Raw genomic sequence first — 20,778 nt, forward strand, 5'->3', positions numbered from 1 at the left:
TCAGAGCGCCAAACAGCTGCTTTAAAGAATCAAATTTAGAAGCACATTAATCTAGAGTGCAGCCAAGTTGGAAGGTGCTGAACACTCGGGCTAGCAGTGAGCATGTATGACCAGCTGCATGAAAGGTACAGGATTTGATCAATAGAAACAAGTATACAATCTGCTGTCGGACACATCACATAGGACGATTCCAAAATGTGTGCTATTTTATTAAGGTCCCCATCAGTAACCAACCATGGGTAAGTTTGCACACTCTGGTCTCAAGCGAGACACACATTACACACAAATAGCTGGGTGTCGGGCTTGCTCCGCTTTCTCATAAAACACCATCATCAGAAACACTTGATTTCACCCAGGGAGTTTGGACAAAGTTCAAGTGGCACACAACTTTGGAGCTGACATCCCAGGATGGGTAAGCCTCATCAGTGCAGTAAAACCGGTCCATTCTCCTGATGTCATATTTCAATCTCAGGCATTGTAACAAAAAGAAACCTTTTAATTGGCACCAGAAACAGACAAAACCAGTGGTCACTACACATAAGACAATATAAAGACAAAAATGAGCTGAGGAAAGGAGAAACTCTGGAGGTGCCCCATCATAACGTGCACCTGGAGGCGGGTTGACTTTATGTAGCACGGGGCAGATTGCGGGCAGCTGTACAAAGTGCTCACGGTGTCCTGCAAGGGGCATTCTGAACGCACATTTTTTAATGTACTTTAATAACCGATAATGAAGGAAAATACGTTTTGGTGAAATAATATATTTACCTAAAATCAGACAATTTACTAGGGGGAAGCCGTGATTTATCCACGTGTTCTCGTTTCACTTTGTACCAAATAGCCAGCAAATTGCTATCTATTTGTCTTCCCTTCGACTGAGCCTTTGTTTTTTTCCTGTGTACATTTCCATATGCTTGTGATGTCATAAGAGGTAATACCGTATTTCTCCTGCAAGCTCACACACTTTAAAGTCACCACATGCCTACTGGTAATAAGGTACACACTATATTCAGTAGAGAATTAAAAAAAAAAATCAATGTGAGTTACACATTTTTATGATGTAACACTAAAAATGCATGAAAAGAGCATTTCCACGCTTGCCTTAGGCGCGCCTAAGGCAAGCCCGTCTGTGCCCGTCTGCGCCCGTCCGCGCCCTACCGGGACACGGGGCACAACACTCTGCGCAATTCCTCACATACACCTCTGATCAATTGCGCTCTCTAAAAGCCAATTGGCAACTGAACCAGGCCACATTGTCTTACGCCCATAAGCTTGGCATTGCCTCTTCCATGCCCATTACACAAACTCCTCCACCTCCTACCACTACAGCCCTCCTCCTTAATACGAGATGAGCCGTCAAACACCAGACCGAAATTTATGACCTTTTGGATTCCAATTCCCCAGACCTTTTGTTTTTAACTGAAACCTGGTATAGGCCCGACTCCCTGCCAAGCGTCCTTGCCTCCCTCCTACCTCACTACTCCATGCTCCGTGTCGATCGACCTGAGAGCAAAGCAGGAGGTGGGGAGGCTCTGATTGCCCGCAAGGAGTTCCATTTTCAGACTTTAGCCTCGCCCACACTACCAGCAGCCGACTGTCTTGTAGTGCGCTCTACCTTCCTCACGACCCCCGTCACTTGTGTATTAACCTACCGACCTCCTCAGTCGTCCCCCGACTTCCTTTCTTCCTTTCAGAACTTACTAGCCACCCTGGTGATTAAGAACGCTTCTGTTCTGGTTTTGGGCGATTTTAACTACTGGCCTACCGACCCTGCCGAGGATTCTACCTCTAAAGATTTTACTCAATCGCTCCTTAGTCTTAATTTCACCCAGCACGTTCAAGGCCCCACTCACATCCGTGGCCATACTCTAGACCAGATCTGGACACTTAACATTCCAATGTCCATCCCTGCCATCTCACCCTGTTCCTGGTCGGATCATTCCCTGCTCGCTTTTTCCATGGACCTGAGCCAAAAAACATATTTTCCATTTCCCAAAAACACCTGGACTAGGAATTGGCATAAAGTCGATATCCCTTCTCTTTGCAACTCGTTAGCTGCCACCTGTCCTGATCTTTCGGGCTTGGACCCTCATTCCCAGGCCGCCACACTTGATCGGTGGCTCACCAGTGCCTGTGATCCTGTGGCCCCTCTGAAGCGGACGACAATCAACCGCTCTCATAATGCCAATAAATGGTTCAGCCCCGCTCTTAAAGCTAAGAAATTAGAGGTAAGGCAGGCTGAACGAGCCTGGAGACTAGCATACTCCCCCACCCGCAGACAACATTTCGTTACCGCGCTTAACGAATATAAAGTAGCCATTTTGACAGCTAAGACCGAGTATTTCTCTGGACGCATTTTAGCGGCAGAATGCCAATCTCGTGAGATATTTTCCACCGTCCACGAGTTGGCATCGTCGGATAGAACCCTACCCAAGATCCCCCCCTCCCAGGTCTTATGTGACTCGCTTAATGAATTTTTTATTGACAAGATAACTCTTATCAAAGCTAACATCCCCCCCCTCTCTTTCACTCCCCCTCAACCCCCTGAAAATAACTGCTTTCTCACTATTATTCCCCCACTCACCAGAGAATCCCTGTCCTCTCTGCTTAGCCGTGTCAAGTCGGGCTCCCCAGCGGACATTGGCCCGGCACGCATCCTCAGCCAGTTTTTCTCGGCGTGTCCATCTCCCGCCCTTGCCCTCTTGAACAACTGCTTCAGCTCGGGCTCTGTTCCGGCCTCCTTGAAGACCGCCATAATCTTTCCTATATTAAAAAAAACAGGAGCCGACCCTTCTTCCCCTGCAAACTACCGCCCTATATCCCTTCTCCCTTACTTGGGAAAAGTAGCAGAGTCCCACGTCACCCAGGTGCTCAGCTCCTTCATAGAGAGCAGTAATTATCTTGCACCTTGCCAGGCGGGCTTTCGCCCCCGGCATTCCACCGAGAAGGTGGTCATCTCAGTTATGGACCAACTTAGGGAAGGACTCGATACCAACACCCCTCAGGCTCTGGTCCTCCTGGACCTATCCGCCGCCTTTGACACGGTAGACCACTCCATCCTTCTGTCCCGTGTCAAGGCGGAGGGCATAGGGGGACAGGCCTTCGCCTGGATAGGATCCTTCCTGGAGGGGCGCACACAGGCGGTTCATCTGGCCGAATTCTCAGCCTCACCTAGCAGGGTGAAATGCGGGGTTCCCCAGGGCTCTTCTCTTTCCCCCCTTTTATTTAACCTCTACATCTTTCCTCTTATTTTTGCACTCCAACAAATGGAGGTCACAGTCTTCAACTATGCTGATGACCTCCAACTTATTTTTAATTTCTCTTCCCTTTCACCAGGCGCCTCCAGCTTCCAGTCAGTCTTACTGTTTATCTGGGCTTGGATGAATGCAAACCATCTTAAACTCAACCCGGATAAGACAGAGTTGATTCTGACTGGAGGCTGCGGCAACCCCTGGTCGCCTTCCTTTTGGCCCACCTCTTTTGGCCCCCCTCCCTCTCCTTCTTATTCTGTCAAGACTCTTGGGATTACGCTTAATCACCATCTGACACTTCACACCCATATAAGTTCTGTTGTTTCTTCCTGTTTTTTTACTTTACGCATCATTAGGAAAGTATCCCTGTTTTTTTCTCCCTCCGCACTTAAATTGATTGTTATGGTCATGATCTTATCTAAGATCGATTACGGGAACATCATCTACAATGGTGCCCCCGCCTACGCACTTCAACGCCTCCAGATGGTGCAGAACCAGGCAGCTCGCCTGGTGCATGGCCTACCAAAATTCCATCACTCCTCCCCTCTTCTTATGGCCCTTCACTGGCTTCCAATTAAGCAAGGAGCCCTCTTTAAACTTGGTTGCCTCACCTTTCAAGCTCGGGCAGGCACTGCCCCCGCGTTTATAAATTCCGCCATTATCAATTATAGTCCCGCCAGAGACTTACGCTCTTCCTCCAAATCCATGTTGGTCATCCCCCGATTCAAGAAGAAATGATCCGGTGGCCAGAAATTTTCAGTACTGGCTCCCACCTTCTGGAACTCCCTTCCCCCCCCCTCTTAGATTCTCACCCTCCTACATGGAGTTTCGCAAAGACCTCAAGACTTTTCTGTTTCAGCAAGCATTCAGCCCATAGTTCCCTTCTTTCTCTACAGTTTGAAATCCTATAGCGCCAAGAAACTGCCAAGTGAATGTGCGCTTTACAAATAGCTCAAAATTCAAATTCAAATTCAAACAGTGCATCTATACTGTGTCCACAATCCACGCGGTTCATGGCTGCCTTACTTACTTTCATTTTCTCCCGCAGAGCAAATGAAGGAAAGTTATGGGCTAATGCTCGCTCCTGGAAACACCTTCTCTGTGATGCTTTCCAGGTGCACGCGAGCCTTCAGCCCCCGGGGTAAACATGCGGGCACATGCCACTGTGGCGCACTATCACAGGAAGGGAGCTAGCGTTGCAGGCTGAGCTGCGGTGGCTGCAGCCACGTACCTGCTGCTGCCTGTTAACGTGGGCTGGGCTGGTAGAGCGTGGGGAGCTCTGAGTGCCAGGCACGGAGGTTGTGACGAGACCCGGGCCAGCGCCACCACTCCTCTCTTTCATGCACACACACGGAAGTATGAAGGGCACCTACCATTGCCAGGCGAATGTCACCTACCATTGCCAGGTGGCTGACTCTCTCCACCAGCGACCTAGCCATCTTGCGTGCTGCAGAGCGGTGGATGCAGCGGTGGATCAGCAGCTGTGGGGGAGGTGGGCAGACCTAAGCCAGTGGTGGATCATGGCGGCTCTAAAGGTGGTCTCGGGAAATGCAGCTCCAGGGACAGGGGATAAGAGAAGCTACATTCGCTCTTTAGTTAAGGGGCAATCTATAACAAGTAAAACAAGTACAACAAAAAGTGCGAGGAGGTGGCTCAACTAATAACGCTGCTGACTTTGGAGTAGGAAAACAGGGTTCAAGCCTCAGCGTGGGCTCTTTCATTTAAGTGTGATTTAATTAGGAATAAATTAAAAATAAATAAATACACAGGGTCGGGTAAGTGTAGGAAGCTGCCAGATAAGGAAATGCGAACAGCAAAGAAACAAAGTAGTCCCTAAGTAAAAAGATAACAGCCAGTAGCGTAAGTTAACTGTAGTTGGTCCATGCTGCTTCCTCCAGAAAGGGAAGTAAAAGTAAGTGATGTATCGGACCACAAGCCAACAATGAGCAAGATAAGAACAGCAATGCCAGATTCCACCAATGGCAAGCGACAAGACAAAGACAAATGCAATGGGTGGAGTTTCAGTAGAATACTGATTACTTAATGCCTCGTAGAGGCAGCGCATGCGCTGCTCTATGCGAGACCTAAAAAGAAATTACATGGCGGTGGTCTTGTCTGTGAAAGCCAAGCACCACTTTCCCTTTAAGAAAGGGAAGGAATACTTCAGTGCCAGGCGGATCACCCAGAGCTCAAACAGGTTAATATGGAGCCCGGACTCTGCCGGAGTCCAGACGCCTCTGATCTCCGTCCCTCCTAGGTGGCTGTCCCATCCCAGGAGTGACGCATCAGTCACCACTGTTAAGTCTGGTTGGGGGAGGGAGAGGGATCTGCCTCTGGTCCAAGCCGGGTTTGTCAACTACCACTGAAGTTATTGTACAGCTTCCTCCGAGATCGGGATGTAGTCGGAAAGAATATCCTGATGCTGCGCCCACTGGAACTTCAGGACCCTCTGAAGAGCCCACATATGCCATCTAGCATGATCCACCAACAGGATGCAGGAGGCCATTAGGCCTAGCAGCTAAAGTTCATTCTCAACGGAATCCAGGATAGAGGCTGAAAGATCGGTATCATAGCCCGAATATCGCTGCTCAGGAGGACAGGCCCGAAACTGCCCTGTGTCCAGAAGAGCCCCGATGATGGGGAACGTCTAAGAGGGAGTCAGGTGTGACTTCAGCACGTTGATAGTGAACCCCAGCGAGAGCAGGAAGTCCACAGGAGTCTGGAGGTGGGAGACGATAGCCTGGGACGAGTCCGCCTTCAACAGCCAGTCGTTGAGATAGGGGAAGACTGGAACCTTTGATCTGTGCAGATGAGCTGCGACCACCGCCATCACTTTTGTGAACATGCGAGGTGCACTGGCAAGGCCAAAGGGGAGCACAGTGAACTGAAAATGTTCATGGCCTACTGTGAACCGTAGATTGCGTCTGTGGGCTGGCAGGACAGGAATATGGAAATAGTCTAACACCACTATCCAGTCTCCAGTCTCCACAGTCGAGGGCAGACAGGACCTGAGCCAACATGAGCATTTTCAACTTCTCCTTTCGGAGGAAGTGGTTGAGGGCCCCAAGGTCTAGATTAGGATGCAGGCCTTTGTCTTTTTTGGGCACCAGAAAGTATGAGGAAGAGCAACCATGACCAACTTCTGGCTCAGGGACCCTCTTGATAGATGCCTTGGCCAAGAGAGCCCAGACTTCTTGGCAGAGGAGCGCCAAATGATCCTCCGACATGCGATCGAAAGACTGTGGTATGGAGGGAGGTGTACTCTCAACGGGTAGGGAGTAGCCCCTTTGGAATATTTGCAAAACCCACCTGTCCAACGTGATAGTTTGCCAGTGGGGGAGGTGATGGCGAATCCTGCCGTCCACTGGTCCTTGATGGACCTGAAACATCCAGCTCCAGGAGGGTTTGGAGGCTGCTGCAGTAGGGGAAAGGGTGGAATGGCCCGACAGCTTGCTACCAGACCCGCAAGGTTGCCGGGGCCCATATCCACAGCCAAGCAGAGGCTGGGCAGCATGCGTGAACTGGAGGCTCGGCTAGGCCGGATGTGACCGCCGACCCTTCCATAGCCACGAATAGAGTGACGCATCAGTCACCACTGTTAAGTCTGGTTGGGGGAGGGAGAGGGATCTGCCTCTGGTCCAAGCCGGGTTTGTCAACTACCACTGAAGTTATTGTACAGCTTCCTCCGAGATCGGGATGTAGTCGGAAAGAATATCCTGATGCTGCGCCCACTGGAACTTCAGGACCCTCTGAAGAGCCCACATATGCCATCTAGCATGATCCACCAACAGGATGCAGGAGGCCATTAGGCCTAGCAGCTAAAGTTCATTCTCAACGGAATCCAGGATAGAGGCTGAAAGATCGGTATCATAGCCCGAATATCGCTGCTCAGGAGGACAGGCCCGAAACTGCCCTGTGTCCAGAAGAGCCCCGATGATGGGGAACGTCTAAGAGGGAGTCAGGTGTGACTTCAGCACGTTGATAGTGAACCCCAGCGAGAGCAGGAAGTCCACAGGAGTCTGGAGGTGGGAGACGATAGCCTGGGACGAGTCCGCCTTCAACAGCCAGTCGTTGAGATAGGGGAAGACTGGAACCTTTGATCTGTGCAGATGAGCTGCGACCACCGCCATCACTTTTGTGAACATGCGAGGTGCACTGGCAAGGCCAAAGGGGAGCACAGTGAACTGAAAATGTTCATGGCCTACTGTGAACCGTAGATTGCGTCTGTGGGCTGGCAGGACAGGAATATGGAAATAGTCTAACACCACTATCCAGTCTCCAGTCTCCACAGTCGAGGGCAGACAGGACCTGAGCCAACATGAGCATTTTCAACTTCTCCTTTCGGAGGAAGTGGTTGAGGGCCCCAAGGTCTAGATTAGGATGCAGGCCTTTGTCTTTTTTGGGCACCAGAAAGTATGAGGAAGAGCAACCATGACCAACTTCTGGCTCAGGGACCCTCTTGATAGATGCCTTGGCCAAGAGAGCCCAGACTTCTTGGCAGAGGAGCGCCAAATGATCCTCCGACATGCGATCGAAAGACTGTGGTATGGAGGGAGGTGTACTCTCAACGGGTAGGGAGTAGCCCCTTTGGAATATTTGCAAAACCCACCTGTCCAACGTGATAGTTTGCCAGTGGGGGAGGTGATGGCGAATCCTGCCGTCCACTGGTCCTTGATGGACCTGAAACATCCAGCTCCAGGAGGGTTTGGAGGCTGCTGCAGTAGGGGAAAGGGTGGAATGGCCCGACAGCTTGCTACCAGACCCGCAAGGTTGCCGGGGCCCATATCCACAGCCAAGCAGAGGCTGGGCAGCATGCGTGAACTGGAGGCTCGGCTAGGCCGGATGTGACCGCCGACCCTTCCATAGCCACGAATAGAGTAAAAAGCAGTTTGGAGTGGTCAAGAAGGTGCAGCGTGGCCCAAAGATCTAGCCGTAGCCTGCTAAGCTTTAAAGCGCTCCAGTGGCAAGCCTGCTTTGTCACCAAAAAGAAGACTGACATCAAAGGGACTGTCCAGCAAAGTTGACTGGACATCCCCCGAAAAGCCAGATGTCCTCAACTAGGCATAGCGCCTAAAGGCTACCCACGTGGCAATCGTTATGCCCAGTGAGTCGGTGGTATCCAATCCACATCTGATCGTAAATTTGGCTGCGTCTCTCCATTCTGCCGCTGCCTGGGAGAAGATGGCCCGGGTATCCTCCGGGCACTGAGGCAGCACTAGCGCAACTGTATCCCAGATGGTGTAGGAGTATCGGCCCAAGAGGCACGTGGTATTCACGGACCACAGGGCCAAGCTGGAGGAAGAGAATATGCGCTTTTTAAGGTGATCTTGCTGGTCTGCTAACAGGTCCAGCTACTCATCCCAGGCCCCATCATCATCTTCTGGGCGGTAGGGAACACTAGGGATGAACAGGGGAACAAAAGTACCCTCTGGCATCGGATCAGACGTCGATCCTGCTTTGGTCCATCTCGAGGGTGAGCACTGGGACGGCGCCAGCCGGGGGCAAGGCCGGCGCCAGGGGTGTCATAGTCAGGATGAGCGCCGGGAAGGTTGAGTAAGAACGACCGGCATCGATCCGGGCCCGGATCCATGGGTGCCCTCCGGCGCCGGGGCCAGAGCCACTGAGATTGAAGTCCCTGGACCCTGACGTCAGCGCGCAGGGGCGGCGTCTAAGTAGGCACCGGAAGGTCACCTCTGAAAGCACGAAGCCCATTACGGAGTCAACCAGCGTACATGGGTACTGCTAGGAAAAAATTCTCCGGATACAGTTTGACCCCTGGGGGTAATTCTAAGGTAAGGAATCTATAACTAACTGTCTCTTTCAGATAGATGTTGCAGTAATCTGGCCAGAAAATGACTAATAGCAGGATAACAGTTTTTCTGACGGCCTCAGGTAGAACAGAGATTTTAACATTTCAAAGTATTTGGCAGCTAAGGCACTGTTCTGACTATCAAATGTAAGGCCAGCGTCAAAGTGAATGCCTAAGTTTTTGACTTTAGGCTTAGGCAACTGGAAGGGACCAAGAGTTACTGGCAACCAATCGGGGGACCGCAGAGAGGGCTGCCCTTTCAGGATGAGGAACTCAGTGTTGCCTGCATTTAATTTCAGGCAATTATGGTCCATCCAGTGGGATACCGCCGAAAGGCAGGTCCTCAGAGAGACTGCAGCTGAATTCTGTGATAAGGGGACGATTAACTGAATATCATAGGTGTACGATATGATGTGAAAACGTGTCATCTACAATGTACAAGACAGTGGTCCACGAGCTGCTGGAAATATCATCATTAATTTGATCTTGGAGTTGTACACAGACTTTTCAATGATCTTGCCAATAAATGATAGGTCAGTGATGAACCATCATCCAGCAAAGAGGTCAGGTCTATAGTAGGTTTCTTTAGGAGTGGCAGAAAGAGGCCTGTCTTGCGAGCTTCTGGGAAGATGACTTGTGTGAGGGAGGCATTGACAGTGTAAGTAGGGATGAGAGAGCATCGCCAAAAAGAGCTTTGATGAAGGACGACAGTAAGTCATCATCTTCGTATGAAGTGGATTTGAGAGAGTATTTTAGTGACATCTGCTAGAGAAAGGGCTTCGATGGCTGACCATTGCAGGATGCTACAGGAAGGTGCAGGCATAAGAAAAGAAGCAGGGTTGGTATTGGCAGTGGCGGCTGGTGAAACTGGGGAGGCATAAACATTGGGCATGACTTTTATATAGAGAGCAACATGAACAGGTTTACTGAACAAACCTGGGATCCACAGTGGGTCTCTCTTCCGAGAAAGAAATTTAAAAAAAAGATTGCCAAATGGTACATTTCAAAGCAAATGAATGTAGCGATAAAGCAAGGCTTATAAAGCAGTGGGAAAATATAGTCTTGAAATATTAAACATATTAAAAACTGCCCCATATCTTACTGCATTAATATGTTGAGCAGTTAATGTAATGCATAAATTGTACAGTAACAACGTTCGCAATTTAAAATGTATGCTTGCCCACTGCCTTGAACTGCATGCAGCATTAACGTTGTTAAAATATGCTCTAACCACCAAGCTTCGAAAGCACCTAAAGCGGTTAGCTGCCACCATTCATATAGAAATATGTGCAGACAGGTCTATAAGTGGGATGAAAAAAGTAGGGGCCCTCTATTAAGGAATATGCCGAATAAATTTCTGTGATTCCCATAGTGTGCAACCCGACCAGTATTTTGGTTTACTGGTTTCTCTCTGAGATGTAATTGCATCCAAATAAATACCATAACTGATCTACATCCATTTCGCAGTGGAACAAATGCTGCTGCTCCACTTCTAACGGGGCAAGCTACGTGCAGTCAGTGTCTGGTGTGTCACAGTGGGGCAGGTTAGAGTGATGAGGGGTTCCGCACAATATACATAATGCAACTTTAGCCTGCAAATAATTACCATTACGAGAATAAGTCACCGGATCAGACGTGCCTGCATCCACTGTCAAGTATGACGAAAGGGTGGGATCTGCGCCTTTGAATGACGGACGTCTGAAGTCACGCAGGGATGAAGTCTCCCACGCCCGAAACCATGATGCCAATTGTGTCACTGGCCTACAAGCAACCATAGAGCCAAAGGCAATGAAGGACTTTAAAACAGAAAGGCCTGTGTCCTGCATTACAGTTTCAAAAGTTGATCTACTGCGTGGCTTCCAACTCCTACTTCAGAGCGAGGCGGGGCAGGCAGCACTTGGCCCAGTCCAGACTTAAATGCATCGATTTATTTATAGATATGATCGTATCTCTAAATAAATAGATCGATCCATGTGACTAGCTCCCTGACCCAAATAAACTCAGTACCCTTATACAAGCTGTAAGACACCTCATAGTCCCTTTGTTTAGAAAAGGAAATAAAGTTCTTAGTCCTACAAAACACAAAATATACACAGTTGTAACTATCAAGCACAGAAAGTAGCTATCAATAAATATTGAAACATATCCATCTCTCACAATATAATATTCCTTCGAAAACAACTTCACATGCACACTAAGTTTAAGTCTAGACAGTCACTGAATTCTGCATATTAATGCAGCAATTGATCTAAGATCAAGTAAACACTGATTAAAGAAAGTATGACCTGAGATATTTAGCCCAAATGGTGTTTACCTAACGCAAAAGGCTAAACCTCCATCTACAGTGACATAACTTCCTAATCATGCTTGCCTAAACTCTAACATTCTTACAATTAACCAAAATCCTCTCCCATACAGCACCACTCCAGAAACCATTCTATATGAACCCTACTACCCAATAGTATCCAACCTCACCTTCATCAGTTTGGAATTCAGGAGGAGGGCCTGTGTCACTTTCGTCAGCAGTGTCATATTGTCTTTTCTTCTGGGCTCTGGTTTTGTACGGCGTTGGAGCTCTGGCTCTACCAACAGGGGAGGGTGTCCGGGATCCCACACTTGGCACTGGACTCCTAACTGCTGGCATAGTGTTCTGCTGACTTTTCTTCATTTGCATGGAATGGAGTTAAACATAGGTACAAGCTACAAAAATAAATAGTACATTTAATGTTTTAACAATTTAACAAGCAACTATTTTCTTGAAACTGTTGAAGATACAAAGGAACAATAGGTAAGGGAGTGAGTAGTTGCTTTCAGAGCCCTTATATTTTCATAATTCCCATACATCTGCTGACGTTTCAAAACAATGTACTTATGTCAGAACTCAACTTTAAGATGACTAACACTTACAGCCTGAGTAACAACCTTTCCAGAAACCATTGGAAATCTACAATTTCATAGCATACGCCTACAATTAACATAGATTTTCAGATATACGTAGTTTAAGACAAGCCTTCAGGAGTATGCAGAGTAGGTTAAGACAAGTCTTTAGGAGTATGCAGAGTAATCTACAAAATCCTAATTTCCTATGCATGTCAATCACTAAATGTACTGTAGTGGGTTGCAGGCAAGGCAGAAAATCTGCAGATGTAAGTATAACTAATGTGGTGGGCATTTACTCAAACATTTCCCCTCAAGCAAAATCTTTTCATGTAGGTTTCCTTGTGGAGAAGCCTTTTACGTAAATCTCAATGGAATATTCACTTATAACTTGATGAAATTAGAATGTGCCCCATCCACATCACACCTTGGACGCACCTAAAGCTTCTCCTAACTTCCTCCTGTGGACAACGCCAACATCTCCACTCCGAGAGATTCAATGATGCCTCATGCTAAATGTATTGGACCTGAAAGCACCCATTTCCTGGCATCCTCCAACTCTTTTGCATTGGCTCCACCTATATCTTTTCCTCCCACATAATTAATCGCACCTGCCCATTCTGCCAAAAATCTTGGAGCACTAGAGTGTACACCTTTATCTTGCGCACAGTGCGATACAAATTACTCAATAAAAGAACAGTCTGTCCTGCCTCCCTATCTAAACTACTAAGTAACTCACAAACAGAGGTGTAACTAGCAAACTACACAACTGTAATAGTCTGCCTCTGGTCTCCCAAGGCAGTGATTCTTATGCTTTCGACTTCTAAGGAAGCCCTCTTAATCATTACTGGAATTCAGGTACCCCCAATAAATCATTATTGGAATCCAGGAGCCCGCCGCGGAGTGATTATTCTTGGTCTAGGCAATTTTGATTATTTGAAAAGCAAAAAAATACAGAAGCAACCATCAAACAAACACACATTGATTAAATATTTGATTTCATAAAATATATATGTATAAAGAAATTTTATTGGGAAGGTTGGAGCTTTTTTAAATTCAGCTGTCCATACTATATTCTGTTTCATGCACGTACACTACACCCATGAATCAATCTGAAGATACCAACTTAATTTTTAGTCTCCAATTTCAAATTCCTGGACATTTACAGAACGTTTAAAAACATTTTTTTTTCATTTTGCTTCTTTATTTAAATACACTTTATTAATCTGTTAATATTATTTAACTTTATAAGCAGTATGCAGACCCTTCAGTAGGCTTTGAGGACCCTTAGGGGTCCCTAGATTACAGCCTAAGAAACACTGTCCTAAGGTATACTTTCTGCCCTTTGAAAAAGTCTTCACGTTTCTCACCATACCTTCATACCTCGATAAAGGCTGGCTTTCTTCTTAGTGCAAGCTCCTCCTCTTCAAATTGATTAATGGACTACTCCTTCACTTGACAATCGTACGCTCTCAAAACTCACCATCCCCACCTCCTCATTTAGTTTACCTTGATTTCCTTACTCTTCCCAACCCTCTCGCCCCAATACACAATTCCACCTTCTGCATTCCAACTGCCTGCCCCCACTTCACTAAACTTCCCTCCCATGTGATCTGAAAGCAAAACCCTCCAAACCTGCATTCAGAAATGCTTCAAAAGAGACACATCCAGCATTGCCAGGGGGAGAAGAGCAAACCCATCCTTGCCAAGGGAAGGGGACAAGTCAGTCCCTGCTGAGGGGGAGGTGGGAAAGCCTATTTGACTGGGGCAAGGAGGAGGGAAAAAGTCTTACTGGGGTGGGAGGTAGGGGATTAAACTGAGCTGTGTGTGGGAGAAAAAGCACGAAAATAAAGCCTTGCCCTCTTAACAAAGCCCAAAAGTGCAAGGTGTGTGGGTTGGGGGGGGGGGTCAACAAGCTCAGTAGCCGCATGTGAAACAAGTTCGGTAGTGCATAGCAAGTAGGCAGGCCTTTGACGAAACAAGCCAGGTGACACATAGAAAACTGGCAGCGAATGAGGGAAAAGCCAAATGGTGAATAACAAGCTGGGGGAGCAAGAGGAAATAAGCCTAGGGGTACATAACAAGCTGATGGAGCACAGGGGAGAAGCCAGGACACAAGCCCAAAGGAGTACAAGAGGGTTAGGGTAGGACGCAATCCAAAGGGCTTACGGAGAGGGTGCAGGCCTGAGACACAACCCCAGACCTGAGGCAAAGGAGAGGTATTCTCAAACCTGAAGTGTCGGCAATGTGGGGGAACACAAAACTCAAGGTGTGGTGGTGCCCCGGGGGGTGGGTGGTAGGGGGGGATGGTCAATGAGACACAAACTCAGCTGTAACAGTGAAGGGGACACAAAGACCAAAACCCAGAGGTTGCGGTGACAAAGCAGAAACAAGTCCAGGTATAGCAGCTATGGAGGGCGAAAGAGTGGACACAAGCCCAGATGTGTGGTGACTAGGGGGTTAGGGGTTGGGGAGAAAATAAGGCCAAAAGAAGCAGTGATAGAAAGAGACAAGCCCACATGTGACGGTGAGGCGAGAAAAGCCCGCATATGGAAGTTCACAGCTTATCTGAACCTCGACCCCACCAAGAAAGAATTCCTGCCATTTGCCAAGAACAGCAAGCATGAACTAGTACAAATCCTGATCAATGACTGGAACCATAACAGTTTGGAGCCCAAACATTCACCGAATGTCAATGCAGTAACATTACACTCATCCTCTCAGAATCCAGCTACCTCTCCTATCATTCATTGACTGTATGCCTTCCGTTGACCATATCCAGCACTCTACTGTCTTATGGCTAGGTTCATGCTATACGACAAGCAAATACAGACATACATTCCGGTGTGGTAGACAAGTTGCATTTATCGGTGTAGGAGACAAGCCCACATCTGCAGGTTCTTCACCAGAAGGTAAACACAACGGAGATATATATATATATATATATATATATATATATATCAGTAGGTAGTTATAGTTAGGATACAGTTTCCATAGGAAGAGAAGTTATTCATTTGCCAATATCCGAGTTTCAAAACTAATTTGACGCTCTCTTCAGCTGCTGTTTTAAAAATTTGTGGGTTATGCATCAAGTGGGGGCTGAGAAAAAGGGGGCCACCTAAAATGCTTTTTCTTCATGTTAATTTCCATAGGAAACTTTAGACACAGCCTCAGCCTAAACTGCTGAACGGAATAATACCAAATTTGGCAAAAAGGAAGCACTTGGTCCAGAAAGCTACCTTTTTGTTAAATGGTGTAAATCCATTTAGTAGTTGCTGAGAAATGTAAAGATTTCTCAGATATACAAACCCCAGCCCCCCCACGCAGCCCCAGGGAAAATCAACTCCCCTGGCTAATAAATGCGGGGGCAATGCACCTCCCAAGCAGCCCCAGGGACCGCCACATCCCTGGGTCTACTTGACTGGAATGCGGGGGTCACAGGGCCCCCCCCCACACAGCCCCAGAGTCCAACACCTACCCAGGACTTCATTTTTGTTGGATGGGGGCGCAAGGCCGGTTCCAGGAAAGTCCTGGGGTGCCCACCCCTGGACATTGCAGTTTGCCATAGCAAACTCTGCTCCGACTCATGGAAGCGAGAGCAGTAAAAATGCTCTCACTTCCACAAAGCGGTGCGGAATTGCTTTTGGACAGAAGGAGCTGTATGTTTGCAGTTCCCTCTGTCCACAAACAATGCCGGCACCTGCAGGAGGAGGTGAGCCGGCAGGGACCTCGGGGGGCCTTGAGGTTCCCCCACGGTGCACAAAAAGAGGGCCATGCCCTGGGGGCGGTTTTAAATCTAAAACTTTGGTTCTTAAACATCTTTGCGCATTTTAAATGTGTGAGTAGGTGCAACAGTCTAATGCGGCGACTTTGGTTCGCACTTTACAGGTATAAAGAAGGAACGACGGGACACTTGAAATGAGAAAGGGACAGGGAGAAACCTTGGTACTGTCCTAGGTATGAATCTGATGATTTCTTCTTTGATGTTTCGCGGGCTCGCCCGCGTGTGTACTAACTGAATATGCATTGCCTGTTGGCATTTTAAGCTTGATGTTATCTTACAGATAACACGGTCCCGCTACAAGTATTGGTGCTAACAGATCCCCGAGATCAGGCCTCCGGAGCCACTTTCAGGTACTAAAAGGGCCTAGAGGGGCAGTGGGGGCAGTCACCTGGGTACTGAAAACATTTGGTGACATGTCGCTCTCTCTTTGTTTTTAACACACACCTTTAGAACCACATTGAATGAGCCCTGATGAGAGTCCGTCAACTTGTCTTACGGTCTCGAAACGCGTCGGCACCATTGGAGGAATTTGCAAAGGATACAGAATTTATTTCTGGCTCGCACTGACTATATGATTAATTTGTCTATATTCTTCCAATGTTTTTCCAGAACGTGTCTCTTTCATTGAGTTGATATATTGTTTTTGGTTGAGTAAATGTTCCAATCAATTTGATGAATGTTTCCAAACGATCATTCACTATGAAATGTGTATCATACTAATTGTGTGTTCCTTTTGAAATCTTTTTCGAAAGTTTTGTGATGTATATTCTTTTTTGTTGCATTATTGTCTAGTAGTTGTCACATGTTGAGTGTCTTTCTCAGACAACTCGTCTGAGTGTATACGTTGAAATTTCTAAAGCAAAAGGTAAAAATAAATATACCAAACAAATCTGTAATTCATTTTTGATTTGTTTGCTCGCAGTAAAGAGCACTGAGAATTGGTGGGGGTGGCACTTGTTTTTCTAAAAATTATATACGGTCCAGCCTACCCTACGTCCCGGGACCTACCTCCTTAACTTTAAACAGTTTAGGGCGGGCGTAATCACCCGCGAGAGTACAAAGGGCATTCAAGTCACTTTGTTTTGCTATTTTTTCCATTGATAGGAGGAAGGACACACTGTCCTTCATTGGGGGATGTCCGAGAAAGACACTCTTTCATTTTCTGAGAGCCATATCAAATCCCTATGTGAGTCAGACCCCTTCCCCGACGTTGCCCTTAGCACCTCGGCACAACAACAGAATGAGTCCGACAAACTAACGAGACTTAGCAAAAAACACATTAGAACAGAATTACATGGGCATTTCTTGTTGAAGCACCTAAGGGGAGGCACAATCCCCTGGGGTCTTCAAGTAAAGAATGTCCCGGTAATATTTACGGATGACGCTGAGTATAAGAAAGGATTTAGTTGCATCAATACGAAGTGCAGTCGGGACCTCATGGTCCATACCATTGAGACCGCACAACGCTTATGTCAGAAGGAATTGGAAGAAATTCAAGAACTCACTAAAAGCATCTTGGACAGTACTGTGGTTCCTGATGCTAAAACTTTGATTGAAAAAATTGAAAAGGAAATTCTGGCTTTTCGGGATATCACAATCAATAACAAAACCTCACAATACGAGAAAGACGCCAAATCCTTCAGTTTAGAAAAGGCATATCCCTTCCTGAAGGACGATTATTATACTCAGGCTGACTCGCGTGGCGCACTCTATAAATTTCAGGGTCGGTCACGGAATCGTTTTAAGACCTTTTCAGAAACATCCTCCTCATCTGATTCCTCTGGGTCTGATCCGAAGGGCAATTCCAATAAAAAACAGGTGTCTTTTTTAGACAAAAACCAACAGGGCAAGACAAGATACAAAGTCCCGTGGGAAATGCGCACGCGCAGGAACCACTACCAATCATAGCGGCTCCAAATAACATTGTAAATTTATCCACTAAGCAACTTACCAAGGACGAGGAATCTGTGCTTAATTTGGGGCTCAAATTTGTTCCTAGCCAACAGACTGATTATACTAAACTGAAGATGGAGATGATTGCTTTTTGCCGCAAAATACGCCTTCGGGCATTTTTTGCTAATCAGCCACCTGTTGCAAATATTGAAACCACTGGGTTGAGAAACAAGTCGAATTTCATCCCAAACCAAAATATCCCCAAGCAAGTCCTTGCATATGAGCAAGTATTATTGTCCTCCATCAACAAATTTGAGAAACAAAAAAAGTATGTCCAATCCAATGTGAGTAAAGGACAAAGACAAGCACTGAGGAATTTACAAGAGGATCATTCCGTCCTGATAAAACCAGCCGACAAAGGCGGGGCCGTGGTATTGTGGCCCAAAGATAAATACCTAATGGAAGGCCAATTGCAGGTTGACAACGCAACATGGTATAGGAAACTGCAGGGAGACCCTGTTAAGGAAATTCAGGGATTGATAATGCAACTGATTCAGGATGGTAAAGACAGTGGGTTCGTAGGAGTAAAGGAAAGTGAATTTCTTGTGAAGAAGTTCCCTCGAACCCCTGTCTTGTACCTCCTCCCAAAAATCCACAAAAACTTGACTGACCCCCCGGGACGACCAATTGTCTCGGGGTGTGACTCGTGTTTGGAGCCTATCTCCAAATATATTGATTTTTTTCTAAAACCTTTTGTCAGTGGGGTAAGGTCCTATCTGAAGGACACTACGGATTTTTTAGCCAAAGTGGAGGGCACGGAATTCGATCCCGAATCTGAAATTATGGTCACAATGGACGTGACGTCCTTATATACACAGATCCCTCAAGATGAGGCGCTTGAGGTGATAGAGATGTATTTGGACACCAGAGAACGACCTCATAGAGTACCGACAAAATTTATTGTACAACTGGCTGAATTGACATTGAAAAAGAATTATTTCCGATTCAATGATCAATTTTATATGCAAATCAAAGGGACGGCCATGGGCTGTCCGTATGCGCCGGAGGTAGCCATTTTGTATATGGCACAATATGAACAAATGTTCATTGAAAACAATAATCCCTTCCAGAAACACATTAAGCAATGGCTACGGTACATCGACGACGTGTGGCTCCTGTAGCAGGGGAGCCACACCGAGTTGATGTCCTTCCACCATTGGCTTAATAATAAACACCAGGATATTAAATTCTCCCTCGAACAGAGTAAAACTGTGATGACGTTCTTAGACGTCCAAATTACCTGTCCAGAGGGGCGCCTCAAATCTTCTCTCTATCGCAAAAAAACAGACAAAAACACCATCCTCCATCACCGGAGTGCCCATCCACGTAACTTGAAAAGTAATCTACCATACGGACAATTACTCCGGATACGGAGAAATTGCTCAAGTCTGGAGGACTTTGACCACCATGCCGAAAAGTTCTGTGATGAAATGATCACCCGTGGGTACCCCAAGAAGATGCTTAAACACTCGTACAAAAGGGCTCGCTACACGCCAAGAGAATGCTTACTGCAGAATAAAACAAAAAGTGATCTTGAACAGATGGTGTGTGTCACAACTTTTGGGCCAGACACACATCGGGTCAGACAAATGGTCCTAAAGAACTGGCACCTGTTGGAAGAACTGGAGTTTCCCTTTCCTAGGCCTATTTTTGCCTACAGAAAAAATAGGAGCATCGGCCAACACTTAGTACGTGCCGACATTGCCATACCTAAACCCAAGCAAGACCTGTTATCCAAATGGGGCCTTAAACCGGTTGAGGGGCACCATAAATGTGGTAACTGCGTGTCCTGTGGGTCCTGCCTAGAAGGTTCTGAATTCCAACACAAGCAAGTAAAATGGACCAATAAAGGGTTCTCCAACTGTAGGACCAAAAATGTTGTGTACGCCATCATCTGCGGTTGCCCCAAACTCTATATAGGGAAGACTAACCAGCAAGTGAACACTAGGATAACACAGCATCGATCACGAATCAAAAATAAAGTGCTTAGCGCCCCAATGGTTCAACACTTCATTGATAAATCACACACAGAAACTGATTTCTCTTGGACAGTGTTGTATACAATGCCCACCAAAAAAGGTCTTGTTGACATCGAGGAAACCCTCCTGCGTAAGGAGGCTTATCTGATTATGCGATTTAACAGTGCCCAAACTGGATTGAACAGTATGTCGGAAGTATCGAGGCTTTAATCCTGTTACTTCGTAATTTGTGCAACTTTCTTCAAACTACATGTCCCAGATTTCCGTGCGCTAAATAAAGGTTTAAATCCCCGCCCCAAACATGGCAGTACTGATTCGGAATCGAACCTGGGAGATTGACGACGGAGCGCCTACCGAACTGGTGAGTGCTCCGCATAACAATCAGTGGCTATCTTCATATGCGCAAACGGAGACGACAACTCATGAGTCTTTCGCCTTTGTTTGACAGGCTGCAGGCATAGACATGGGATAAAGTACGGCTTTGCCCTAACCCGCTTGACCTTGATGCACGAAGGATCAGTAATCTTATTGAGATCCCAAGACGCGCAAGTTAAGGTAAATTTGGACATGAACCCATCCCGCGTGCTGCCTGTATTGCAAATAGTATGACTTGTAGCAGGCTTTTAAACAATGCTACGCTCTCTCGCCCCCTTACCAGAACAAACAGCACGCCTGTTTACCTGAGACCATTGAGAAAACGCTGAGTCTCCAGGTAGGCGGTTTTAAATCTAAAACTTTGGTTCTTAAACATCTTTGAGCATTTTAAATGTGTGAGTAGGTGCAACAGTCTAATGCGGCGACTTTGGTTCGCACTTTACAGGTATAAAGAAGGAACGACGGGACACTTGAAATGAGAAAGGGACAGGGAGAAACCTTGGTACTGTCCTAGGTATGAATCTGATGATTTCTTCTTTGATGTTTCGCGGGCTCGCCCGCGTGTGTACTAACTGAATATGCATTGCCTGTTGGCATTTTAAGCTTGATGTTATCTTACAGATAACACGGTCCCGCTACAAGTATTGGTGCTAACAGATCCCCGAGATCAGGCCTCCGGAGCCACTTTCAGGTACTAAAAGGGCCTAGAGGGGCAGTGGGGGCAGTCACCTGGGTACTGAAAACATTTGG

General features: G+C 46.9%; 1 protein-coding gene across 1 annotated transcript in view; it reads right to left on the reverse strand.

Annotated features, from left to right (window-relative positions):
* CNTRL (centriolin) overlaps positions 1-20,778 on the reverse strand; it is an 857,679-nt gene that overhangs the window by 796,585 nt on the left and 40,316 nt on the right. Inside the window, exon 2 of the mRNA XM_086920986.1 lies at positions 11,536-11,760. Within this exon, the coding sequence (XP_086777112.1) occupies positions 11,536-11,734 (199 nt within the window). The 5' untranslated portion in view covers positions 11,735-11,760. The remainder of the gene's footprint in view (positions 1-11,535; positions 11,761-20,778) is intronic.

The sequence above is a fragment of the Lissotriton vulgaris genome, chromosome 5, assembly GCF_964263255.1.
Source record: "Lissotriton vulgaris chromosome 5, aLisVul1.2, whole genome shotgun sequence".
Lineage (NCBI taxonomy): Eukaryota > Metazoa > Chordata > Amphibia > Caudata > Salamandridae > Lissotriton > Lissotriton vulgaris.